A 27,399-nucleotide genomic window follows, 5' to 3' on the forward strand; every position below is an offset into this window, starting at 1 on the left:
AGATAGATCGATCGATAGATAGATAGATAGATAGATAGATAGATAGATAGATAGATAGATGAAAATTGACAATACCCTAGTCAAACATGAACCTGCGCGCTGTTTGTGCGTTTGCAGAGGATACTTTTAATAGGTGACTTTCCATAATGTCCTGTGATTATAGAAACATCTGCACTTTTGTGATGTAGAGTCAAGAAATGTACCAAGAGATGGAAAGGCTGGAAAGTTCAAGTTTTTTCAAATGGACAGAAAAGTCCTGCATGTAGGATTTTTTTTTTTTTTGTTCGCTTGAAAAAATGGACATGGTTGTAAACGGACACTAAAGGACATAAGATAAAATCTCATTAAAATGAATGGAACTTGCAAACGGACCAGCTAGTGTCCGTTGCTAAAATCTTCTATGGACAATAGCCACGGACACTGCTGAGTGGACACCAACGGTAGTGTGAACGCTTCCTAAAAGCATTGTGAAGTTTTTCTTCTTCGCTTTATATTGTACATGTACCATTATCTAATGGCAGACGTATAGGGTGTAGTATTATTAGCTGACTACCATCTATGTTCTACATTACACAGAGTCTAGCAGTTTCATTGTCAGAAGAAGCGAATATACAGTAGACTGAATTCATGTTCTGATTCTGTTGATCTAAAGGTTAAAATTTACCTTGGGTAGATGTAAGTAGTTTTTCATTAGTTCTGTTATATTTCCCAAGGAGCTTTACCTCACATTCAGTTTGTTTGTCATTTATTGCAGTGTCTAACCAGCGTTGGCATGGAAACAGGTATTTAATATCCGCTTTATCTGACTCCTGTATGGCGATTTGATCTAGATACCATCCAGCTCCATAACCAACAGCATTATGTTCAATATGTACCCTCCACAACATCCCAAGGTCCACAGCCTTTATTCGGAAGACACTTATCTATAATAAATGAAGAATACAAATTTGGAATAAATTTTCAAAAGCAAAAACATTTCCTAAACAAAGTTAAAAAAAACTTATTTCAAGTGAAGATAAAATTTGATACAACGTAATTTCTTATCTCCGAGACATGAAATGACAAATCCACAGTTCATGGCCTTTGCTTATCAAGTCACTTTTTAATATCTTTATCACATTATATCTATTACAGACGTTATCCCGTCCACTGACTCTATTAGAGCATATGGATACTGGAGATCTCCCTTTATGGCATCCATATGCCCTAATAAAGTAGATGGACGGGTTTGACTTTTTGAGACAACCTCAATAAGTCAAACCCGTAATGCAATAATGCAACCTCAATATTGCATTGCATTGAAAGATACTAAACTGTGTAATACCAAGGCCAACTCCTGCTCTTGTGTTCCTGGACTGTCCATGTATTGTACAAGGTCAGCCATTCACTTCATAACAATGACAGCTGTAAGGCTGAACATCCATAACTAGAAAGGAAACTGATTCATGGTGAAGTAGCACATTTAATGCCCTGAGTTAAGCCGTATCATCCCTGTACCATCTTTAGTATCTTCATAGCTTTTATAATAAGATGCATTGCTAAAGGATAGAATGGTATACACCAGACCTAATTCATAAATACTCAGGGGGATGACAAGAATAGGGGTCCCATTAGGTCATCTGAATGGCATGGTAGGTTGAACATGTGTGCTGTCACTCTATTGCCGATTTATGGAGTGAATAAGAAACAGAGTTCCATCAAAGCAGCATCCTTTTTTATGACATGGATTCAATATGGTGCCTGAAACATTCTAGTCCATTTTTAGTACATACAGTAGCTTTATACTGTGCAAAAGCTACAGAATTTTCAGCTTTACATTCTTGCTGGAAATCTGTGATCTGAGTGTCCAGGCTAATGAAATACTTTCCAAAAGTCGCAGATTCAGTGTTACAGTCCCAGATTCCAGGTTCTGTCTTGCTGACCTGATCAGACTGGGAGTTATGGCCAGACCTCAACTCCCCTCAAGCTGCCCCCAGTTTAATGTTCTCATCCAGCTGCCCCCAGTTTAATGCCCCCCCTCCAGCTGCCAAAACCTAATGTCCCCCTCTATTTGGGTTTAAACTATAGGGCAGAAAGAGGGTGACATTAAACTGTGGGTACACCAGGAGAGGGATTCTAAACTGTGGGGAAATTGGAGATGAATATTATAATGTGTGGGTGACTGTAGGGGTATTATACTGTGTGGGGGTACACAGTGAAATGGATGGGAATGGGCAGAGTCACTGTAGAAGTGATTGGAGGTATTTTCCACGCCATACATTCCCTCTTCCCTCTTTTCCTCTTTCTGTCCTTTGAAAATTGGGAGGTATACTTTAGCCATTTTATAGGGAGTCTACCACCATCAAAATCTCTTCTCTTATATCCAGTTATATGGCAGTATACCAGAGCACCTGCTTTGTTCTTTGGATGATAGACAAACAGCAAGGACCTGGAGGTCAGTATCGGGAGATCCGCGCTCATTGGTATTGATGAAGATAAGGCACAAACCAGAATTTCCAACAATAAACTCTTTATTTTAAGTAAAAGAACAAGTCAGCACCACACATCTGGCCCCAGGTGACCTGTCCATTTGCACTTGAAAAAGGGCCCAGTTCTGGCCTGATAAATGACATGCTGACTTGTTCTTTTACTTCAATAAAGAGTTTATTGTTGGAAATTCTGGTTTGTGCCTAATCTTCTTCAATACCAGTGAGTGCAGATCTCCTGATACTGACCTCCAGGTCCTTGCTGTTTGTCTATCGTTCCTCCGGTCTTCTGGTGAGAGGCCACCTGGATGATTCATCACTTATCTACAATATTATTATGTTTTATGGTCAATACTACACTTAGTGCGCTCGCTCGGTGTCTCTCCTTTTTGCTCTGTGGATGAGACACATTAGAACCTATCAGTCTATGTTAGGGAACAGCACTGGATGGGTACCATGGGCAAAACAGGTGATCTGTCAGTTATCTGCACCAAACAGATTATTTGCATATGTGTTAAAAGTTGATTATTTTTTGGTATGTTATGTTCACTTTGCCAGAAACCGCCCCAGCGACATCCTAAAGTGGCTCAGTGGTGATAAATTCCATTTAAGATAACAGGATTTTCGTGAGGATGAAGCAGTGATGAGAAGGTGGTTTAACTAAAAGGAAACACATTATTAAACTCAATACTTGACAATGTTGTCATGTTCTACTATATATAATGGCAGAAGAAAATTGGTTTTACGTTATTGTTTTGACAGTGAGACATCCAACTACGCAGCTTCCTAACTATTGGCTTAGGAGCCACTTGTATCTCCCAGACTGTCTTTGTGAACTGACATCAAGACAAAAACCTCCAACACCTGCCTATAAGTGACCCCCTGAATTGGAGGTCGTGTTTGGTGTAGCATTCAGAAATTAAGCAGTTATTTCATTTAAGTAGCCTTTTTTTTTCCCTCAGGAGTACCTGTTCAGTTAACAAATTGACTGTGCCTTGAGTCGGTGATGAGAAAATGCTTTACAGATGTATATTGTTGTTAGAGATATATATGGACTTCATTGTTCGTGACTAAAACTTTTCTATTCAGCTCTAGTATCAACCTAAGCTTTCTCCTACTCTGTCTCTTCTCTACTCCTCCCCAACCATTCTCCATAGACTTCATCTGAGTCATGCGACCTGCAGTCTATCACTACGTGGATACAGCCATGCTTTTCACAGTGAAAGTCATTTAAGAATAATGAAGGGGTTAAGGAAGAAGCCTGATAAGAGCAGAATGAGGCATTTATTTCTGCTAAGATATACTGCAAAGTTTGTTATATTCACCTGTACAATTCATTTATGCAAAGTTTGTTGAAGCAACAGTGTGTAAGGGAATTGCTAGAGCAATTACCCTGCTGAAACCAGGAAGGAAGGGCATGAAAGAGACAGTGAGTCCTATACTATATTTGATGTACTACGGTATTCGATCGAATACTAGGGTATTCAAAATACTCACTCGGACGCCTTTTACATTTACCGCGTGGTATTGAACCAAGTATTTCGAATTACAATTACAGAGGTGAGGGAATACGACAGTGTTCAGACAATACAGACAATACAAGAAGAACCCGAAGCAAGGAATAATAACTGAACTCGCGAGCGGAGGGGGGTGCAGAGGCCTGAGACACAGACGTTACACAGTGCGGATTTAATATAAAGTATGTCTTAGCACTATCCTTAAAATAAAATTAGAAAACTCTACAGTCAGTTCATTGATACCAAAAAATATGGAACTTGCAATTTAGCTTTGTACCATATATTCAAAATACACACCAAACACACATACCTTTCCCTTGCCAAATACTCTAGGCAACAGCGTGTGAATCAGTTGTCTCTTGCATGTATCTCCATTTTCTCCATATATTGTAATAAAAACATCTGCATCTGAGCTTGATGCAGGGAAATCTCCAGTTTTGATGTAGACGGAATATGTCACTTCTAGAAGAAGAAAATAAACACAGAGCAGATTGTCGGGTAGGGATACTACATGCACAAGAAGATAAACTGGTCACAATAAGGGCATCATGGCTGGATTTATATCAAGTCCCTGATCATAGAAGGTTCCTGCATTCATGGTCCTGTCCATTGGCAATCGATCAAGACAAGGACTCTCACAATAAAGACGGTTAAGAAATTCTGCACAATTTTTTATTTCTATTTTCAAAAATATTTTCACTTTTAGTTGTCTACAAATTTAATTTTTGTTATATTTGAGGAAATCCCCTTTAACATGTTGGTTACACAGTTGCTCAGAACTTCAACTTAACTCTTTCATTGGCTTTTGTTGTCATCTGTGATATCACTCTGCAGTTAATCTTTGACACATGCATAGAATGATAAAACGTATGTTTTTAGTCCTCAGCATTACTCTGATAGGAGACAAAGCTCCATTAAATGAAAGATCACTGTGTATACAGTTAGAGCATTTCTGTTGTTTAAATTGGGCAGTTTAAGCCCTCTCTGCAGAAGCAACTGCTGTTAGTCTCAGGACACCCATTTATAGGGACAGGGACAAGGCTAATTCAAGTTTGATGGTATTTTTTTGGAAAATATGGGACAATTTAGAACTGTGGGCAAAAACGTTGTGTGTTCCTGGTCAGAAAAAGCCTTTGACAAAGTGCCTTGTGAATTCATGGGCAAGGCTCTGTGCAAGATAGGGCTGATTTTTTTGTTTGTTAACCTGATGTAGTGTAAGAGTTCCGTACAGTGCTGATCCTTTCTTGGATGTGCGTGTGCACTTTAGATCTCTTTGACAGAGGCCATCCTGCAGATTGTAGAGATCATCTCAATCGCCATAACAGGAACAGACCGCCAAAGGCCAAATTTTTGCTGTGCAGTGATGACATAAAGGGGTAGTTGTAAGGGAAACCTAGTTGTGCAATTCACTAAACTCTCCCCTCTACAATCTATTCTGAATGCAGCGGCCAGGCTCATCTATCAGGCTAGACGCTACAGCGATGCCTCGGGTCTGTGCCAGTCGCTACATTGGCTGCCTATTCATTATAGAATAAAATAAAAAGTTATCACCCTCATCCACAAGGCTCTCCATAATGCCGCACCTCCCTACATTTCCTCCCTCATCTCTGTCTACCACCCAACCCGTGCTCTCCGCTCACTCAATGACCTAACACTTACATCCTCTATTATCAGAACCTCCCACGCTCGTATACAAGACTTCTCCCGAGCTGCACCACTTCTCTGGAATGCTCTACCCTGGACAATCAGATTAACTCCCAATTTCTACAGTTTCAAAAGACACATCTTTTCAGACAGGCCTATCACAATTTCTAACGTAAACCCTTCCGTACTATAATTAGAATCCCCAAAATTTAACCCTCCTCTGTCCCCGCTCCCACATTACCCCAAATGATATGATGTCTTTTCAGGCTAACTTTATCTGTCCAAGCTCCATCCACATGTTACAGGACACCACTAGTGATGGCTCATAAGGTTTTGTTTGTGTAATGACAGTAACCTCTATTACAAAATTGTCTGAATACTGTATAAGCAATGCCGCCCCTGCTACCTCTTGTGTCACCCCCCTCTACCTCATAGATTGTAAGCTCTTGCGAGCAGGGCCCTCAGTCCCATTGTGTGAAATGACGTTCTTTGTTATGTATATGTCTGTATTTGAACCCTACAAATTGTACAGCGCTGCAGAATATGTTGGCGCTATATAAATAAAATTTATTATTATTATTATGATGATGCTGCTGGAACGATGGAAAAAGGGCAAGCCAGACAGTGAGCCCTAAATTCGACCCAGCCCTACCTAATTGCCACACTGTCCTAGTGACAGGAGCAACTGGGTGGCAATCCCTACTCTGAAATAAGTGTCCCACAAAACAAGACAGGACAAAACAACATAGAAGTGAAGTCAGCAAGCAAGACCAGAGAAACAAAGCAGTACCAAATTGTAATCCAAAAGACTAGTCACAAGGGAAGCCAAAGGTTAGAGGTCAGTAATACAATAGAAAGAGCAAGTAGGAAGCTAGTTAGGACAAAGTCACAGAACAGAGTCAAAATAGTCAGCAAACTTGTATGGGCTGATGACCTCTATAGAAAGCCCAGGACCTGCCCCAGACTTGATTGGTAAACAGGCTGTCAATCACACAGGCAAGACTAAGATTAACTATTAGATGAACAGAGGAAACAAGGTTCAGGAGATGGTGTGGTGGAAATTCAATTACAGAGGAGAGGTAATAAAGTAGTATTCACACAGAGCAACAAAAACTCTAAGCAAGGAATCAAACTGAACACCTCCTGTGCCGCAGCGTGTGAGTGGAGGGGGGCGCAGAGGCCTGAACAGGCAGAGACATACAGGTGTCCAGTTTCAAACAAGTGATATTATTTGTATAATGAAAAGTTTTAAGTGCAGAAAGTATATTGGAAAATTGTGTAACTTTTCCAACCTGTTTTTTTATGTAGTAGGAATGGTATATGGCTATCCAAAAACCAACTTAAGGCTAATGTTCCACGTAGCAGGCCGCAGCCAAAAAGAGCTGTAGGGAAAACCGCAGAGGTTGCACAAACAATTAACATTTGTCTCTCAATATTTGTCTGAAATTGGCCAATCCTTTTAACAGTTTTCTGGGTTCATAAACATTCTAAATCTGTACTTATCCAGTCCTATAGGGAGTACGTCTGGGCTTTGAGGCAAAGGCCATGTATGAAGTCAGATGCCCTGGAACATGAATTCAAAGTATCTGTATCCAGGACCTGCCTGTCATACTACTTAATGCTTTCCTAAGGATAATTCAGTTGGGAAATCAAGAAGACCTGTTTTTTGTGTAGTAGGAATGCTATATGGCTATCCAGAAACCAACTTAAGGCTAATGTTCCACGTAACAGGCCGCAGCCAAAAAGATCTGTAGGGAAAACCGCAGAGGTTGCGCATCAAGGTTTTTTCCACAGCGCTTTTCATAGAAAATCTGTAAAGGTTTCCTCTGCAGACTTTCTGCCTCCATTATACCTATAGGGAAACCACCAGCATTTCCGTAGGTATAATTGACATGCTACAATTGCCAACACCGCAACGATTTTGGAAATCACAGCGTGTCCACTGCGGGTATTTTTCCTCAAGGTGTGGATAGGGTTCTCTAGATACTAGGCTTCATCCATGCATCAATCCATCCTTCAGTACAAAAGATATGGTCCCTTAAGACCTTACCATCCAATGGTGGTTGGCTGGGGAGGACAGCTGCTAATTCAGCCACATTCTCAAAGCCATCTTCAGTAGGCAGGTACACATTATCCGAATAAAAACCTATTTCTTGGTTTGTATCCACATCTCTCATACGAATCTGGAATTGAGAAAATATGCGGTGAGAACTCAACTAGAACTATTCCAGTAATGCACTATATATACTGAAAAAAAATTATATATATTGTGAGAAGGTGACAGGCAAAGTGCTGGAGTCACGGTATATCTCCAAAGATTCCTGACATATGTGTGGTCCAGGGCGGATCTTGAATAAGCTGCAGCTCAGGGTGTGGGTCATGGACTTGTTACTGGATCAAAAAAGGGCTGCAGAGCCTGTACTTCAGAGCAGATCCTGGGAGGAGAGGAAGTGGCTGGTTCTGTCTGGAAAACACTAAGTCTGGTGAGTGCTATTTTGTTTTATTTGTGTGGTTGGTATTAGGCCGCACGTACAAATAGGGAAAATAAAAATGTTAAAAACCGGGTATAAAAGCGCCACTGAGTGGTGGATGCTTGATAAAATCACTTTATTGGTTCTGATGACAGGTTCCCGTGCTCTGACAGTGGACTATACATTGGCCTGAGGAAGATGCTAGACCAACGTCGAAAGACAGCCTTCTTATATCTCCTGTCATTGGAACCAATAAAGTGATTTTATCAAACATCCACTACTCAGTGGCGCTTTTTTGCCTGAAGTTAGTGCTGTATTTTGTTTTATTTATTTTGTGCCTGAAGTCAAGGTTTATTTATTTTCCTGTTTTTTTTTTTTTTTTTTTTTTTTTTTTCTAAATAAACCAGTTTGCTGCCTATTTTGTCTTGACTGTTTGGGTCCGCACCACTGTATCTACTGAGCTAACTTACCCACAATATTTATATTAAATAAAAGTTATTGACCAACACAAAATGTGATTTGATCTAGTCACAACTCTACAAGCGTCACTATCAGATGGGTGACAGAAAATATGTTGGTGGTGATTTTCCTCTTTTGAATGGATTTCTCTTTGATGTCTGAATGAGTGATAGTAACATGTATTTCTCCTATGATTAGTGACAATAGTCTCTGCATGACAGTGTTAGGTAGACAAAGTTGTGGAAATCATTGGTAGTATAAAGCACACCTCATTCAAGTTTCCAGCTCCATACAACAAGCTATAAAAGTGCAGATCTGCCCATTCAGATTGGCTGCTGTGTATAAGCACAAGCCCAGCACAGGCTAACCGATACTGTTTGTGTTAAAATACTGTTATTTGCCCCAAAAAGGAGCCTAGAATTTAACTTTTAATAATTTATTGGAGAATTCTAAATACATAAAAATTCAGAAACAAATACAAGACATTGTAAGATATACAGAAGCCTTACTCAGAAAAAAAATTCCATATTTTGGCCACACAAAAGAAATACATTGTACTAAGAATTTGTGTTCAAACTCTACGTCATCTTGCGGCATTTAGTACTGTGCAGTCGGACATAAGTCTAAAGACATTCAGGATTCTTATATTTATGTGCTAGTAATTATAATCTAATAAGAAACTGTTATGAAAGAGAAAGAATGCCCATTGTATGGACAATACGGAAGGCTATATCCTCTGCACTGTGGTATCCATATCAATACTGCATGATAGGAAGACAGAAAAGAACATCTTGTGCATAGTTAAAGCTCATTTGTTATGTATTAAACAGGATGGAAATTATTCAGAGGGCATTTGTTCATTGCACTGCCTATGACTTTAAAGAGTTTTTTTTAGGAAGATACTAGAGAGAGCCAGTGTAGAATTTCTATCAAGCAATCACAATCAATTAACATGACATGTACCTTCTGTAAGTGGAGTCTACTCTCCGAGCTCAGACCCGTGGACAGGAAGGAAGCCTTTATTATATTCCCGATGTTTCCAACACTCAGCTGTCAGAAATGATCATATATGAAATTACTTCTAAATCAGAATATTCATGAATAAAAATAGGCACAAATTCTAATACAAATAATGTAATTTATTCCAAGCGTCCGGAAAAATGTGTTCTGTACAATCTGATGTTTTCTAAACATTTTGACACCATAGTAAGACATCTCATAGGAAGAAATAGCGTACAGATGCAGTGGGGGGTCCGGTCTATTGGGAATCCATCTATTAGATCAATGTCGTGGTATGTGATTATTTCACGGACAAATGCCACTGTATATTGATATGTATAACAGACAGAAAAGGTACAGTAAGTATCCCCAGCCCTATAACAAGGGGAATTCTAGTGATGGTTAAAGGGGTTGTCCACGTTCAGACCAATATTGAGAAACAAATGTTATTGTTTGTACAATAAAAAGACATACAATTTTCCAATATACTTTCTGTATCAGTTCTTCACAGTTTTCTAGATCTCGGCTTGTTGTCAGTCCTTCTGTTACTTCTAGGAGATAAAAGTCTGACCATGGTCATGTGATTTACAGTCCATGGTCATGTGATGACACACAGGTGCGCAGCTCGTTACCAGGCAGATGTCTGATTACTGTGCTGTGACTATAACGAGCGGCACCTGTGTGCTCATCACATGACCATGGGCCATAAATCACATGACCATGGTCAGAGTTTCATCCACTAGAGGTAACAGAATGAATGAAAGCAAGCCGAAATCTAGAAAACCGAGAAGAACTGATACAGAAAGTATATTGGCAAAATGTACAACTTTTTATTATACAAGCCATAACATTTGACTCTCAATATTGGTCTGAAAGTGGCCAACCCCTTTAAGTTACATCTGGTAGAAGCTGACTTTATATGTGATCAGGCTCCAGTAGGATTAGACTCTCCCACCACAGTACAAGAGGATGCTCTGGTGGATCCAGGTTCCAGCACAATAATGAATCTCTATTACCACTGAGTCTTAACGGCCCAACCATATTTGGAGCTGACTGTGGAACTAATTATTTGTCTCTATTGTCTATTTCTGATACACCTATCCTGCTATACACCCTGATTGCGCAATGATATCAAATATTAAATTAAAAAAGTATATGTACGAGTATATGTTCTGTCTATACGGATGGCAGACCCTCAGATTCATATCCTCTAATGGGCCAAGGAAACACAGTTCACTTCCAATTTGGACATCAGCTTTTTCCATGTAGTTACACGTGGGTTTAAAGGGGTTTTCTGCAATTCCAGTGTTGTCTGGTTTCAGTCATTTCATGTGTAACCAGATGGGGATCAGGAAGTACAGAGGGACTTTTTATGTAGATTGTGAGCCTCATATAGGGCTCACAATGGGAGGAAATCCACGTAAACATGGAAAGAACATACAAACTTCTTTCAGATGTTGTCCTTGGCAGAATTTGAACCCAGGACTCAGGCGCTGCAAGGATAACCACTGAGCCAACATGCTGCCCTGACATTCTAGCCTTTTTTGTAAAAGCTGTCCCTTTGCACAACCCCTTTTACAACAAATTCTATAACTAGCCTTCTTTACTAGAGATGAGCGAACAGTGTTCTATCGAACACATGTTCGATCGGATATCAGGGTGTTCGCCATGTTCGAATCGAATCGAACACCACGTGGTAAAGTGCGCCAAAATTCGATTCCCCTCCCACCTTCCCTGGCGCCTTTTTTGCACCAATAACAGCGCAGGGGAGGTGGGACAGGAACTACGACACTGGGGGCATTGAAAAAAATTGGAAAAAGTCATTGGCTGCCGAAATCAGGTGACCTCCATTTTAGACGAATAGTGGATTTCAAATCCGGGTCATATGAGAATGTGAACTTTGTGACTATGAGACAGGGATAGCTGTACAGGCAGGGATAGCTAGGGATAACCTTTATTTAGGGGGGAATGTTATTAAAAATAACTTTTTGGGGCTCTATCGGGTGTGTAATTGTGATTTTTGTGAGATAAACTTTTTCCCATAGGGATGCATTGGCCAGCGCTGATTGGCCGAATTCCGTACTCTGGCCAATCAGTGCTGGCCAATGCATTCTATTAGCTTGATGAAGCAGAGTGTGCACAAGGGTTCAAGCGCACCCTCGGCTCTGATGTAGCAGAGCCGAGGCTGCACAAGGGTTCAAGCGCACCCTCGGCTCTGATGTAGGAGAGCCGAGGGTGCACTTGAACCCTTGTGCACCCTCAGCTCTGCTACATCAGAGCCGAGGGTGCGCTTGAACCCTTGTGCACACTCTGCTTCATCAAGCTAATAGAATGCATTGGCCAGCGCTGATTGGCCAATGTATTCTATTAGCCTGATGAAGTAGAGCTGAATGTGTGTGCTAAGCACACACATTCAGCTCTACTTCATCGGGCTAATAGAATGCATTGGCCAGCGCTGATTGGCCAGAGTACGGAACTCGACCAATCAGCGCTGGCTCTGCTGGAGGAGGCGGAGTCTAAGATCGCTCCACACCAGTCTCCATTCAGGTCCGACCTTAGACTCCGCCTCCTCCGGCAGAGCCAGCGCTGATTGGCCGAAGGCTGGCCAATGCATTCCTATGCGAATGCAGAGACTTAGCAGTGCTGAGTCAGTTTTGCTCAACTACACATCTGATGCACACTCGGCACTGCTACATCAGATGTAGCAATCTGATGTAGCAGAGCCGAGGGTGCACTAGAACCCCTGTGCAAACTCAGTTCACGCTAATAGAATGCATTGGCCAGCGCTGATTGGCCAATGCATTCTATTAGCCCGATGAAGTAGAGCTGAATGTGTGTGCTAAGCACACACATTCAGCACTGCTTCATCACGCCAATACAATGCATTAGCCAGTGCTGATTGGCCAGAGTACGGAATTCGGCCAATCAGCGCTGGCTCTGCTGGAGGAGGCGGAGTCTAAGATCGCTCCACACCAGTCTCCATTCAGGTCCGACCTTAGACTCCGCCTCCTCCAGCAGAGCCAGCGCTGATTGGCCGAATTCCGTACTCTGGCCAATCAGCACTGGCTAATGCATTGTATTGGCTTGATGAAGCAGTGCTGAATGTGTGTGCTTAGCACACACATTCAGCTCTACTTCATCGGGCTAATAGAATGCATTGGCCAGCGCTGATTGGCCGAATTCCGTACTCTGGCCAATCAGCACTGGCTAATGCATTGTATTGGCTTGATGAAGCAGTGCTGAATGTGTGTGCTTAGCACACACATTCAGCTCTACTTCATCGGGCTAATAGAATGCATTGGCCAATCAGCGCTGGCCAATGCATTCTATTAGCGTGAACTGAGTTTGCACAGGGGTTCTAGTGCACCCTCGGCTCTGCTACATCAGATTGCTACATCTGATGTAGCAGTGCCGAGTGTGCATCAGATGTGTAGTTGAGCAAAACTGACTCAGCACTGCTAAGTCTGCATTCGCATAGGAATGCATTGGCCAGCCTTCGGCCAATCAGCGCTGGCTCTGCCGGAGGAGGCGGAGTCTAAGGTCGGACCTGAATGGAGACTGGTGTGGAGCGATCTTAGACTCCGCCTCCTCCAGCAGAGCCAGCGCTGATTGGCCGAATTCCGTACTCTGGCCAATCAGCACTGGCTAATGCATTGTATTGGCTTGATGAAGCAGTGCTGAATGTGTGTGCTTAGCACACACATTCAGCTCTACTTCATCGGGCTAATAGAATGCATTGGCCAGCGCTGATTGGCCGAATTCCGTACTCTGGCCAATCAGCACTGGCTAATGCATTGTATTGGCTTGATGAAGCAGTGCTGAATGTGTGTGCTTAGCACACACATTCAGCTCTACTTCATCGGGCTAATAGAATGCATTGGCCAATCAGCGCTGGCCAATGCATTCTATTAGCGTGAACTGAGTTTGCACAGGGGTTCTAGTGCACCCTCGGCTCTGCTACATCAGATTGCTACATCTGATGTAGCAGTGCCGAGTGTGCATCAGATGTGTAGTTGAGCAAAACTGACTCAGCACTGCTAAGTCTGCATTCGCATAGGAATGCATTGGCCAGCCTTCGGCCAATCAGCGCTGGCTCTGCCGGAGGAGGCGGAGTCTAAGGTCGGACCTGAATGGAGACTGGTGTGGAGCTATCTTAGACTCCGCCTCCTCCAGCAGAGCCAGCGCTGATTGGTCGAGTTCCGTACTCTGGCCAATCAGCACTGGCCAATGCATTTCTATGGGGAAAAGTTAGCTTGCGAAAATCGCAAACTGACAGGGATTTCCATGAAATAAAGTGACTTTTATGCCCCCAGACATGCTTCCCCTGCTGTCCCAGTGTCATTCCAGGGTGTTGGTATCATTTCCTGGGGTGTCATAGTGGACTTGGTGACCCTCCAGACACGAATTTGGGTTTCCCCCTTAACGAGTTTATGTTCCCCATAGACTATAATGGGGTTCGAAACCCATTCGAACACTCGAACAGTGAGCGGCTGTTCGAATCGAATTTCGAACCTCGAACATTTTAGTGTTCGCTCATCTCTATTCTTTACTATATACATCATTAGAAAAAAAATCCTCCACCAATATCTTCAAATGATGGAGCAATTTATTGGAATTCTGTTTTTCTTTTTTAGTACAGAACTACATACCAAAAACTGGAATTTTCCATTGAGAACTAAGGAATTTATAAAAACCTTAATAACCTGTAGACAAATAACCAACAAATGGATCTTGATACCAATGGCAAGCGTAGTACATGTGCATTGTTTCCACAAGGGGAAATTGTTCTTCTGTATAGAAGTGCATTATTCCTTTAGTTCCTTCATAGCCTGCTCCTCTGGTGAGCCAGTTCAAGCTTGTACATAGGAATAAGCTGAACACTTTGTGGCATTAGGGGTTGCTGGACATGCTGGCGAGATATTTTCTTAGTTCTTTTAATCTTTTTTAAGCCCGTACAAGCGTAAAAATGTTTTGCTTTTTTGTTGGATTTCAGCAACATACGGCATTATAACAGAGATTAGTACATATCTCCTAAAACATATATCCCAAACTGGCGTTCATTTTGTAGAAAACTGCATGTCACAAGGCTTTAGTTTGCTGAATACCCCTATGTTTTATAGCAAAAGAGATATTTTCCCATATGAAAAGACTTATTCTACCAAAAATATTAGAATTCAGGTACTGTATGCTTGTGGAATATTACTCAAAAGGCCCATTACTCAAGTGTCCATTAATGTCCATTGTATGTGGAGGTCATTGGGATGACATAATATTGTTGGGGGTGCACTAAGAAGACATAAGACTACATAGCAAGCACTAAGGAGACATCTTACTGTATGGGAGTACAAAAGTGGCACAATAATGTGTGGGGGCACTAAAGGGACATTAATCTGTATGGGGGGGTACTATGCTGTATTGAGGCACTAAGCAGGCATCATACTGTGGAGCTGTTTCTAAAGTAACTCTACTGTGTGTTCACTTTTTTTAAACAAGATTAAATAAAGTACCCGTATATACTCGAGTATAAGCCGACCCAAACATAAGCCGAGGCCCCTAATTTTACCACAAAAAACTGGGAAAACTTATTGACTCGAGTATAAGCCGAGGAGGGGAAATGCAGCAGCTACTGGAAATTTTCAAAATTTAAAATGGTCGGAGTTTTTGGGTGCAGTAGATGCTGGGAAAGGGGAGGGGGTGTTTTGGTTGTCTGTCTGCCCCTTCCCTGAGCTTGAGAACTGACTTTTTTTTACTCCCACTTGGAATTCAGCCTGGCTGAATATAGGGTATCTGCAGCGCTCATATTAACCCCTTCCTGATGAAACAGGAGCACTGCAGATCCCCTATATTCAGTAGACCGGGCACTTTCAGACACAGGGATACCCAAAGTGTTGGTGTTTCACAGTCATTTTCTACTTTTATATGTATTCTAGGGAAAGGAGGGATTTAGAACTTTTATTTACTTTATTTTTTTATTATATTTTTTTAAAGCTTCTTTTTTTTTTATCACTATTTTATGGGAGATTCGATACATTCCTATTGCGGCTGGTCATAGACCCCCCCCCCCCCCTCCCAAAAACTGTGCTGAAAAATTCGGCTTCTACTCAAGTATATACTGTAACCTACACAGTAACATAGATTGTAAGGCTGAGAGAAGACATATGTCTACCCAATTCAGCCTGTTATTCTGCAAGAAGAATGCAAAACCCCTGAGAAGTAGAAGCCAATTTTCTTCATTTTAGGGGAAGAAACACTTCTCAACTCTACTTTGTCAATCACTAAGAAAATTCCTGGATGAACAACCGAACAGCAAAAAACTAATAACTATAACCTGTAGTATTGATGCTCTCAAGGAAGACATCCAGGAATGCTTGAACTCTTTTAGGTGAGCTCTCCATGAAAACCATCTTTGGTTTCAGAATCTCACTGCTATTCCACTTCTAAGTCTATGTAGTAATCTGCTTTCCTCTACACCAGTGGTTCCCAAACCTTCTGAAGGAGAGACCCACTTTTGGGCGAGACTATTGTTTGGTAGCCCCCATATACGGTATTTAATCACAATCAAAATACATGTCTCTATTCTGCTCTTCAGTTCTGCTTATGTTTGGCCCCTAAAGTGTAAAATTTAAAGGGTATAAATGCATTGTGCAGAGCGAAGGTAATTAACTCTAAGGACAAAGGCTAATTTGTATATAAATGCCTGGCAACTTTTTTCATGTTTTCCTTTCCTGCTTCAAAAATTCATAATTTTATTATTTTTCTGTCGACATAGTTATGTGAGGGCTTATTCTTTGCATGTCGAGTTGTACTTTCATTTGGCACCATTTTGGGGTACCCACAATTCAATCATAATTTTTTGCAATTTGTTTTTACAGTGTTTACTCTGCCTTAAAAATGACATAGTAAGGTTGCTTTCACATCCAGTTATGCAGATTTGCCTGACTGACTCGTTTTTATAGTGGTTTACTTTCTAAAAATAAAAATAATAAGCTGGTTATGGGTACAAAGATGAGAAATATCTGCATTTCTTAAATATAAAGGATTGTCAAATTCACTATTCCATACAATAATGAATACTGTACCAAACAGACCATGGTAAACTCTATGGTAACCGTGATGGAACGGCTCTTTCATTCCTTTTCTAATATATATATGTCAAAAGATGATGTGGTCATGTAATCTATGAGTGTTCCAGGTCAACTGAGAAACGGCTTCAGCAGATAAAATGGATCGTAGATTCTTTCAATAGAAATATAATAAAATGTAGATTCTAGGATACTACACACTAGCACATACCACATCATATCATACCACATCACATCACACATCACAACATATCATGTTGCATTAGTTCTCACCAGTATAGGATCCCAGTTAAGATTTGTCACATTCTGCGGTGAAGATTTCCCACTTTTGCCAAACACCACAACAGACAGATCCTCGTCCTCCTCTAAGGTCGGTGTACCCAGCACTCGGAGTTGCCATTTACCTTGTGTTGTGGTATTGAATGACTTTATTTCATTCACTTCCACAGCGGATTCTATAAAAGTAATGAATGCAGGTTTTGACATCATTTTCATAAGCACACACAGATTTGTTTAGTCTATGAATAATATATTAATACAAGAATCAGATCTGCTATACAGCGAGTAGCGCGCATTTGTACCTTGTTATTGGATATTACACTGGTTTATATTAGTAATGTTCAATAGTTTATATGTGAAAGGAACGACTCTAGGACTCCGCATGCTTCAGGGTATTAGTTTTCAACCATGTAGTGAAGATAAACATTCCTGCTTGATGGAGTATATAAAAGAAAGGCGCGCTCCTTTCATAGTGCTGTATATACCTGAGGTTGAATACACATGTTGCTCAGAAGAAGAGTGAATAGGAAATAAAGCAGCAACCTGTCTGTTACTGCCTATATCCTGATGGCGTAACTCTCAATGGTAGAAAAAAGGAAAGTGGAAGCAAAAAAATGACATAAAAAAAATTAAAATGGTAAAAGCACCTGTATCCATCCATATCCATCATATGACAGGTAAATAAGATAATCGTAGGATGTCAGCATGCTATTACAATATTTTATTCACTTAAAGAATCCAAAATCTGTGCAGTTTAAACCTATGCTGAAACATCCAATTGTGTCACTCATCGAAACTGGCATGAGGCCATGCTTTATCCTAAATCTGGCAAAACCCTAACCAAAAATAGACAGTCCAGTCACATTAATGTGACCACCTGTCAAAATCCGGAATAACCACCATTCGCAAAGTGGACTGCTGCAAGACGTGCAGGAAGAGAGGGGATGTTGTGATGATGTTCACTGGGATGTTGAGCCATGCCGACTCCAGTGCCGTGGCCAGCTGCGCTAGGTTACGCGGTTGAGCATCCATGGCGCAAACAACCTGATCGAGGTGGTCCCACAGGTTCTCAATTGGGTTCAAATCTGGGAAATTTACTGGCCAAGGGAGTACGGTACACTCATCCTGGTGCTCCTCGAACCACGCACGTACACTGTGAGCTTTATGACACGTCGCATTGTCCTGCTGGTAGATGCCATCATCCTGAAGAAAAACATTTCACATATAGGGGTGAACTTGGTCCGCAAGGATAGATGCATACTTGTGTTGATCCATCGTGCCTTCCACAATGATGAATGCACCATGATGGCTGATGACACGCGCCTTCTGCGATTGGTTATTTAACGTTGACGTCAAAAGTAGGCGGTGGTCACATTACTATGACTGGACTGTGTATCTGCTTATCAAGGCAATAGATTGAGATTACATTCATTTTATCATGGGGCAATACAACAGGGCTTCAATGTCCAGAGATATCTCATGAGGACTACTAGTGGGTAAAACATGAAAAATTTGTCAGTGAATTTCCTGTTATCCTATTATCAGTAAATATTGAATATCGACAAATATTTTATCATTTCATCATTATCTTTTATGTAGCCCAAAGTTTCATAATAGGAAATTGGCTAAGCAAATATTTACCCATGTCTAATGATGGACAATGCAAAGTAAAACGTCCATAAGACAAATGCCAACTAAACTATCAGAAAAAAATTCCTCCCCAACCAGGAGTGAACCTACCCCTTTCGCCGCCCGAGGCGAACTACAGAAAGCCGCCCCCCCCCCCCCGGAGGAGGGGGCGGAGCGAAGGGGCGTTGCCGTGCGAAGGGGTATGACCAAGCGAAGGGGGCGGGGCTTAGCGCAGAGAGCAGGCACGGAGACGACCTGCTCTCTGCCTGAGCATGAGGGGAGGCTGCTGGAGCAGTGCTGCTCCTGTGGCCTCCCCAAACCACCGCTCGGTGCTAAGCCAGTCCAGAACAGCTTGTCCTGGACTGGCTTAGGTGATCAAAAATGCCGCCCTCCCTGAGGTCCCCAACTACAAATATGACAACTGGACTAAAGCTGGCCATAGAACTGTGGTTCATTGTTTGTATAACCAACTGTCCCAAACACATGGACAACCACTGACCAACACTGTAAGAGTTGTCCTGGGGACATTGCTCTGCCTGACTCCCATTTTACTTGCACCTCGATCTGCAGTTTACTCAGAGCAGGGAGCAGATACAATACATAGTTTAAATCTTTGCCAGTAGTTCCCATGAGGCTCAGGAGTGTACCCAAAGTCTCATACAATTGTCTATGTATCTCACCTCTCATCCTCAAAGATTTAACTAATTTCCATGTCTTTTCCCTGCCCTGTATCACAGATATAGAGGTCTCTGCACTGAGAAATATACCTCTCTGTCTAAATAGTCACCAGATATAGTGTGCAGTGCTCGCAGCTCAGGGGAGAGAAGGGCCTTTGCAGAGATTATGATTGTGAAGGAGCTGCTGGACCCACCCAATTATTCCTTACATTCCCGTCTCAGCAGTCACCCAGAATAGAAGTTGTCGAAGTTTTTGTCTTCTCTTACGCCCTTGCAATAATTCGCAGGCTTTCACTTTTTAGTAGCTATTAGATGGGGATTCACTGGGGCTGGGTACTGTATCTCCTATACAACAATAGTGTGCTCACCTCAAAGCCTACAGAGTCCACCAGTCCAGCTGGACTTCAGTTTCCTTTTTTTCGCCAACCTATTTGACAATATACTGACCTACTGCTGTTTTTATTATTATTATTATTATTATTATTATTATTATTTTAACTTAAAGGGGTTGTCCCACGTCGCATACTCACCAGTCTTCGTTGCTGTAAATTCTTCTTTTTTCCAGCTTTGTTGCATCATTGGTGGGCGGGGTTACATATGCAAAGCCAGCGGCATCTCGCGTGCACGCTCATAGACCAGTCTAGCCTTCACAATGCAAATACAGACCGGCATCCACCTCTCTCTATTACAGCGGATGCTGGGTCTGTATTCGCATTGTGAAGGCTAGACTGATCTATGAGCATGCACGCAGGGCCAGCGGCATCTCGCCGCTTGGCTTTGCATATGTGAATACAGACCCGGCATCCGCTGTAATAGAGAGGCGGATGCCGGGGAGTGTAGACGCCGGCACAGATGCACAGATGCCGGCACAGATGCCTGCAACATCACTATGCTCCTGCCCTGCATGAAGCCAGCAGTGGCAGAAGCGATGCTGTTATTCCGCTGTTATTCCGCCTCTCTATTACAGCGGATGCCGAGTCTGTATTGGCGGCCCCTTCCCCCCAAAGGGTAAACTACCCCCACCCTCCAGGCTTGCTCCCGTGCACTTTGCCCCTCCTCCCTCCCCCCTGAGAGCAGGCTGATACATCACTTGACTTATGACCAGATAAGTCAAGGGATGTGTAAAAAAAAAAATGAATAAAGTAAGATAGTGGACAAACAAAGCAGTTTTGCTGAAGCAATGTATTTAGGAAAAGTCTTACATTCACATTAACAAGCAGTATAGATAGGATCCTTGTGATGGGACAACCCCTTTAAGGCCCCACATTTTGGAAATACGTATTCATATGTATATAACATGTTCCGCAGTACTGTACAATTTGTTGGGTACAAATAAAAAAGATACATTACAAAGAAAAAGTCACTTCACACAATGGGACTGAGGGCCCTGCTCACAAGAGCTTACAATCTATGAGGTAGAGGAGGTGACACAAGAGGTAGCAGGGGCGGCATCAGAGGTAGCATTGTTTATACAGTGGTCAGACAATTTTCTAATAGAGGTTACTGTTATTACACCAACATAAAACTGTATGAGCCGTCACCAGTGGTGTCCTTTAACATGCAGATGGTGCTTGAACATATAAAGTTAGCCAGAAATGGCATCATATCATGTGGGGTAATGTGGGAGCGGGGACAGAGGAGGGTTCATTATAGGGATTCAAATTATGGTGCGGAGGGGTTTACATAAGGAATTGGGATAGGCCTGTCTGAAAAGATGTGATTTTAGTTGGCGCTTGAAGATGTAGAAATTGGGAGTTAATCTGATTGTCCGGGGTAGAGCATTCCAGAGAAGTGGTGCAACTCGGGAGAAGTCTTGTATACGAGCGTGGGAGGTTCTGATAATAGAGGATGTAAGTCTGTGATCAAAAAATGCAGCAAAATCTGCAATACTGTTGTTATGATACTTTGATCATTTGGCAGTCCAAGTATCACAATACAGTGTCAAAGTGTTGTTAGTGGGACCCGTGGGCCCCTCTCTCCATGGGCATCATAGAAATGACCTACCCTGCCTCCATGGTCAGTACGCCAGTGTATTTGGGCAGTAGATCCCATGAATGGTAAATCAACACTTTAATAACTCTTCAGGTGTTTTGTTTTGATGATTTTTTTTTAATTAGCTGTTAATTTCCTATGTTGTAAGTGAAACCCTGTCAGTAATTATTCAGATTTGTTATCTTCAGTGCTGATGTGACATCCACTTTGTCATTGTATGACTATCCGCAGTCGCACTTGCTAGCTTGTTACCCTCCTTATTGACGGTCTAGTAACACATTAGTATTTTTCGGGTGTATTATTGTCAGTCAAATACATTCACTGAGAAATCAGTAAATATTCTCCTATAGATATTGATGAAAATGCTAGTACAGATGAAACGTGAAATGTTAAAGCGGCAAATATCTGACATGAATTCTGCACAGCGGGCGATCTTCTCATTTAAGCACTACAGTGAAAATCAATCTGAAATTGAAAATCCTGCATCGATTTGACGGAGCTTTCAGAGTGATTTTCAGTGGCTGCAGAAATTATGATCATACACATATAATTAGAGTTACATAACTTTGTACAATCTATATTTATTTATATACTTGCAGCCACAGTATTGATACAATGAAACTATGGCTATAACATGAGAAGCAGCTATGAGGCCTACAACCAAAAGTACCTGTCACTTCTATCCTGTGTTTCTAAAGAAAAAAAAAACGTAACAACATTTCTATGTCTAAGGCTTATGTAATTCTTCATCTTGTACCTCAAAGGGCTAAAATGTTATTTTTAATGAGGCTGAAGAAGGGCCTGCGAACCCCACAAACACTGCTATCATTATACTCCGGGGTCTTTTCAGAGTATAACGATCGGAGGCCCAGGGGAGGTGAGACAGCATGAAAAACAGGAATGTGGTTTGTGTCTTGGGGCCCCACCATTCCTAGTTACGCCACTGATACATGTATATTTAATACATGCCTCTAGCAGGTCCTAATAGAAAGTGTATGGTGGCAGTTAACAAAGTCACCTATTCAAATAGCAACCCATTGGCACCCTGTGATCAGACCTCGAGGGACAATGTGGGTGTCAGCTTCACTGACAAACACCTAAGATGACACCGTTGCTATTGAATATGGTATTTTAAGGGATAAACATACGGCATCGGTGCTATGACTGTCCTGGATTTTGCAACAGGAGCCTGGCTGTCAGTTATAGCTGGAGCTGGTTATCAGGCAAGTAAACACACATGGAGAGTGGTCTCTTCAAGTTTACTCTGGTGCCTTTTTATTAGGTGCAGTTCACAAAGTTCAACACAAATGGCTTTCTCCAGCAAAAGGAAACATAAAACAAACGGCTTACTTCAGCCACAAGGCAGTAAAGTCCATCAGCTCAGCAGGCTGGCACTTCTCCACACAACTCAGCTCTCAATAGCAGCAGCAGCAAGGAAAGTGAGACACACCCAACTGTCTGGACAGGGTTTAAAGGGGCTCTATCAGCAAAATCATGCTGATAGAGCCCCACATATGCGTGAATAGCCTTTAAAAAGGCTATTCAGGCACCGCTAAAGTTATATTAAACTACCCCCCATTTTAAAATAATACCCTAAAAAAGAATGTGATCAACTTACCCATCGTGCACGGTGGGCAGGCATTCAGGGTCCACCGTCTTCTTCATCCACGCCTCCTCTTCCTGCGATGTCCTCGGGTCCCGTCCTCCTCCGGCGCTTGCGAAATGACATTGCTAAAAAAAAAAATGGCCTGGGCGCATGCACAGTAGCCGCAGTAGAAGCAGCATGCTACTGCGCATGCGCCCAGGCCATTTTATTTTTTAGCAATGTCAGTTTGCGAGCGCCGGAGGAAGACGCGGCATAGAGTTTCGGGCTCGGGTCTACAATTAAACCCCAAAACCTGGATATGGATTCATCCATCACCAAGTGGAGAGGAGACATCTTAATGGGATATATCTTCCTTCCACAACCTTTCCCACTTCCTGCCTACAATATTCTCTGTTAGATAATATATCCATACATCCATTGGCCCAGTTTCACAAAAACCTACTGTTTTGAAAGGGCCTTGTGCAATGTTTAAAGGAATTTTCTGAGACACATTAAAATTTCACTAGGGTGGGGTAAAATAACAAAAAGCAGTGATACTCACCTACCTGGTCCTTGGTTTCGGCAGCATGTCCCCTGGTCCTGTCCATGGATTTATTGCACAGGGTCAGGAGTGGCCTCAGTGGTCACATGTTGGGTACTGCTGATGTATCAGACTGGAAATTTAGTTTTTCTCATAGTAGATAAATATCAACCAATCTTGTGTAAACCCACTGAAGATATCTTGACAACATTTAGTCGCATTCTGTTCAAGAACAACCCTGCTTCTTTCCATTATAGGATAAGAAAAGATCACAGATGACATACTGCCAGTCCGCCAATTATATAAGTGATTTAATCCCTAAACAAATGTCCTAAACAAAGCAGCGGATGCAGCGGACTATATTTTACCATATGTTCTATAACTGTTGTATCTTCGGTCAGGTGATCCTACGATCACTTGGCAGGATTTGGCCATAAATGGCCACCATTCATTCCCTTAGTGTTAACCTTATCTATGGCATTACCTGTCAGCATTATTACAGATTCAGCCAATTCTTCCCCAGAAAGACTTGAGATCCAGTCATTGTAATGAAATGTGTGACTATAAGAAGCGTAATCTTCTCGGACAATGATTTTTTCCAGGAACCATGAATCTAAACAAAACAATAGAAAAGATGATAAAAAGAGTTTAGTATTTGCTTATATGTAAAATATGTCCAGATGTTCACACTTCAGTACAATGTTAGGGCAGGTTCACGCCTGCGCCCAGTCTCCGCCTTCTGCTGAGAGAACCTGGACAGGAGATGGAAACCTGGCGATCATTTTACAAAACCCATTCACTTGAATGGGTTTGCAAAGTGTCCGCCCGTGAGCAGGGGTGAACCTGGGCTTTCTGCCGCCTGAATCGGCGTCAGAAAGCCGCCCACCCTCAGCTCCGCCCCTCCTCCGGGGGGCGGGGGGCGGCTTTCTGACGCCGATTCATGGGTCACAAGAAAGGGGCGGGGTCGAGCGGAAAGGGGGCGTGGCCAAGCGGAGCGAGCGGCGTTCGCAGGCAGAGAGCAGGCAGGGAGAGGACCTACTCTCTGCCTGAGTGCGTCCATCAGGGCCGCCCCAATACACCGCTTGCTTCCCGTGTCGGGCTGCAGACACGGTGACGCTAAGCCAGTCCAGGACAGCTTGTCCTGGACTGGCTTAGGTCAGCAAAAATGCTGCCCTCCCGAGGCCCTGGCATAGCGCCACCTGAAGTGGTCGCTTCAGGTCGCTTCCTGGGAGGTGCGGCGCTGCCCGTGAGCATCTTCTGCCTCCCCGCAGCAAAACTGGATACAAAGTCAGACATGCAGGACTTTTTAGATAACTTTTTAGATAACACCCATAGTGTCCCATCATCCCATCTACTACTAACAATAGAAAACAGCACAGTTTATCTACAACCCTCTTTCTACACATGTCCAGAGATGTGTGTCAATGAGTCGGATGCAGAGTCCGATTTTTGCTGTCTATGGCCATGAGTCTGCTATAAAGAATATCACTAAATGTTTATAACACAGTAGAGGCAAGATGGCAGCTCCATATTTATGCCCAATAATAGAGTAAAGAATATACATTATATATCAGAAAGTGAAAACATATTAGGAAAAAGTGATATATATATTACTATCTTGTTTTAATTCATAAAAATAGAATGGTAACATGATCTCGGAGTGAAGTATAGTATAGTTTATATAGGGTTTTTTCCCCCACAAATGCTGTAAAGTTGTCCGTTACACTTACATACAAAGGCTGCTGAAAGAAGAAATCAAATAGGGAACTTTTTTCCTTTTAGTCAGTTTCCTCATGTTACTTCTTATTCATATTCATCCCCCATAATCATCTCGCTATTCAACAGATTGAGGGCATGAACTGTTATAAGGAGGTTAAGCCTGTTATAATAGAGGGTCGCGCCATGATGTAATCAGGGCTGGCTAGGTCTTGAAATGTTGCAAAAAATCAGGCAGAATCTTTACTAGTGCACTCACATTACATTCATACAACTTCGCTCAGTGTCTTCAAGCTTTACATAGATATAAAATATAATATCCCAAAAGTTCATTCAAAAACATTTCTATATATCATTTAAAACTAGAAACAGAAAGAATAGACTTTTTTCCCTATAAACACCACCATTTTTGCATCTTCCTGATATGAGGTTGGAGTCCATATACTTTTTCCCACTGGTAAGTACTTTATAAAACACTAGCAGTTACCCGCAACTTCGTCTGTGGGTTGGCGGTGGTGCTGAACCGCTTATATTCCTTGTCCCCCCATCTCTGCCCCCAGTTTCTTGTCCCCCCCATCTCTGCCTCCAATTTCTTTGCCCCCCATCTCTGCCCCCAGTTTCTTGTTCCCCCCATCTCTGCCCCCAGTTTCTTGTCCCCCCCCATCTCTGCCCCCAGTTTCTTGTCCCCCCATCTCTGCCCCCAGTTTCTTGTCCCCCCATCTCTGCCTCCAGTTTCTTGGCCCCCCATCTCTGCCCCCAGTTTCTTGTCCCCCCATCTCTGCCTCCAGTTTCTTGGCCCCCCATCTCTTCCCCCAGTTTCATGTCCCCCCTTCATCTGCCCCCCACTTTCTTGTCCCCCCATCTCTGCCCCCAGTTTCTTGTCCCCATCTCTGCCCCCAGTTTCTTGTCCCCCCCTTCATCTGCCCCCAGTTTCTTGTCCCCCCTTCATCTGCACCCAGTTTCCTGTCCCCCCATCTCTGCCCCCAGTTTCTTGTCCCCCCATCTCTGCTCCCAGCTTCATGCCCCCCCCCCCCACATCGGCCCCAGTGTAGTTGGACTCACCTTGCCACGCTCCCCCGCCGCTCTCTCCGCTCGTTCACTGCACATAGTTGTCGGGCGGCTGGCTGCGTGTGGCATATATGAGGCAGAGCGGGGGCCGGCGTCAGGTTGCTATGACAGCCGGAAGCCTTGCGCTGCCTCCCTGGCTTGTCAGTCTTTCGCTTCTATTGCAGCCAAGGCAGGTAGACTGCAATAGAGGTGCTGGTATTCTGCGGGTATTCTGCGGTGCATTGCAGAATACCGGCGCCTCTATTGAAGTCTACCTGCCATACGCAGCCAGCCGCCCGACACCTATGTGCAGTGAGCGAGTGGAGACAACGGCGGGGGAGCGTGGCAAGGTGAGTCCAACTACACTGGGGACGATGTAGGAGGGGGGACATAAAGCTGGGGAATGTGGTTGATCCCTGGGGACACCGACCTACGGACTCCCCCCCCCCCCCGGGACACCCCCTCCCCCTGTACCCGCTGCACTGACCTGTTATGTGGTGTGTCCGGTACAGCAGCCTCCTCCTTAGCCGTCCGCGCAGTGTGTTTAGATGGCCTGGGATAGCTGCGGCGCCGGGACCACGTGGGCTGCCGCCATCTTGCTCACTGTGTCCCTGGTGAATCGGCACGCCCACCTTCAGCCCCCAACCTATGGTGCCGCAGCCCTGGCTCCAGAGCCCGCCCACAGCCTGCCAGAGGGTTCTTTGGAGGGTCACGGTGGCGAATTGGGGTGAGTGACCCACATTTAAAGTGGCCTATTACCTTTTCCTGGGCAATATGTGTGTGTGTGAAATTTCCCCAAAATCCATTCAGCCGTTTGGCTGTGATTGAGGAACAAACATCCAAACACACAAACCCACAAATATCCAAACTCACAAACTTTCAACTTTATAATATTAATAGGATAGCCAAAAGAAACATATGATATATAAGCATCAGGTACCAGAGGTATTCTAGGTTACCCCTATCCACTTGGTTCACTTGCTAATGAGTGGACACTTGACTGCTGGGACCCTCACTAATCATGAGAAAGGGGGTCCCTTGTATTCTTGTCTGACTGGAACAGCTGGTCATACTAACATGGGCACACCACTCCATCCTAATGGACTTTGCCATGGGACATACTCAACTGTTTCCAGCAGTCACATAGAGAGAATGGGATAGCAGTGTGCATGGTGGGCAAGGATGGGATTGTCTTCATGTTCAGTGGGGGCCCATCACTCAGTCCCCCAGTAATCAGCAAGTTACCCCTATCTAGTGGATAAGAGGTAGCATGATGTAACTGGAAGACCATTTAAA

At 43.0% G+C, this 27,399-nt stretch overlaps 1 protein-coding gene across 1 annotated transcript in view; it reads right to left on the reverse strand.

The window, feature by feature from the left end:
* RP1 (RP1 axonemal microtubule associated) overlaps window positions 1–27,399 on the reverse strand; it is a 370,941-nt gene that overhangs the window by 106,622 nt on the left and 236,920 nt on the right. The window contains exons 40-45 of the mRNA XM_075270496.1: window positions 23,825–23,953; window positions 16,911–17,092; window positions 9,520–9,606; window positions 7,677–7,809; window positions 4,293–4,444; window positions 665–923 (exon numbers count right to left, since the gene is read on the reverse strand). Coding sequence (XP_075126597.1) covers window positions 665–923; window positions 4,293–4,444; window positions 7,677–7,809; window positions 9,520–9,606; window positions 16,911–17,092; window positions 23,825–23,953 — 942 coding nt within the window. The remainder of the gene's footprint in view (window positions 1–664; window positions 924–4,292; window positions 4,445–7,676; window positions 7,810–9,519; window positions 9,607–16,910; window positions 17,093–23,824; window positions 23,954–27,399) is intronic.

This window comes from Leptodactylus fuscus, chromosome 4 (genome assembly GCF_031893055.1).
Source record: "Leptodactylus fuscus isolate aLepFus1 chromosome 4, aLepFus1.hap2, whole genome shotgun sequence".
Taxonomy (NCBI): domain Eukaryota; kingdom Metazoa; phylum Chordata; class Amphibia; order Anura; family Leptodactylidae; genus Leptodactylus; species Leptodactylus fuscus.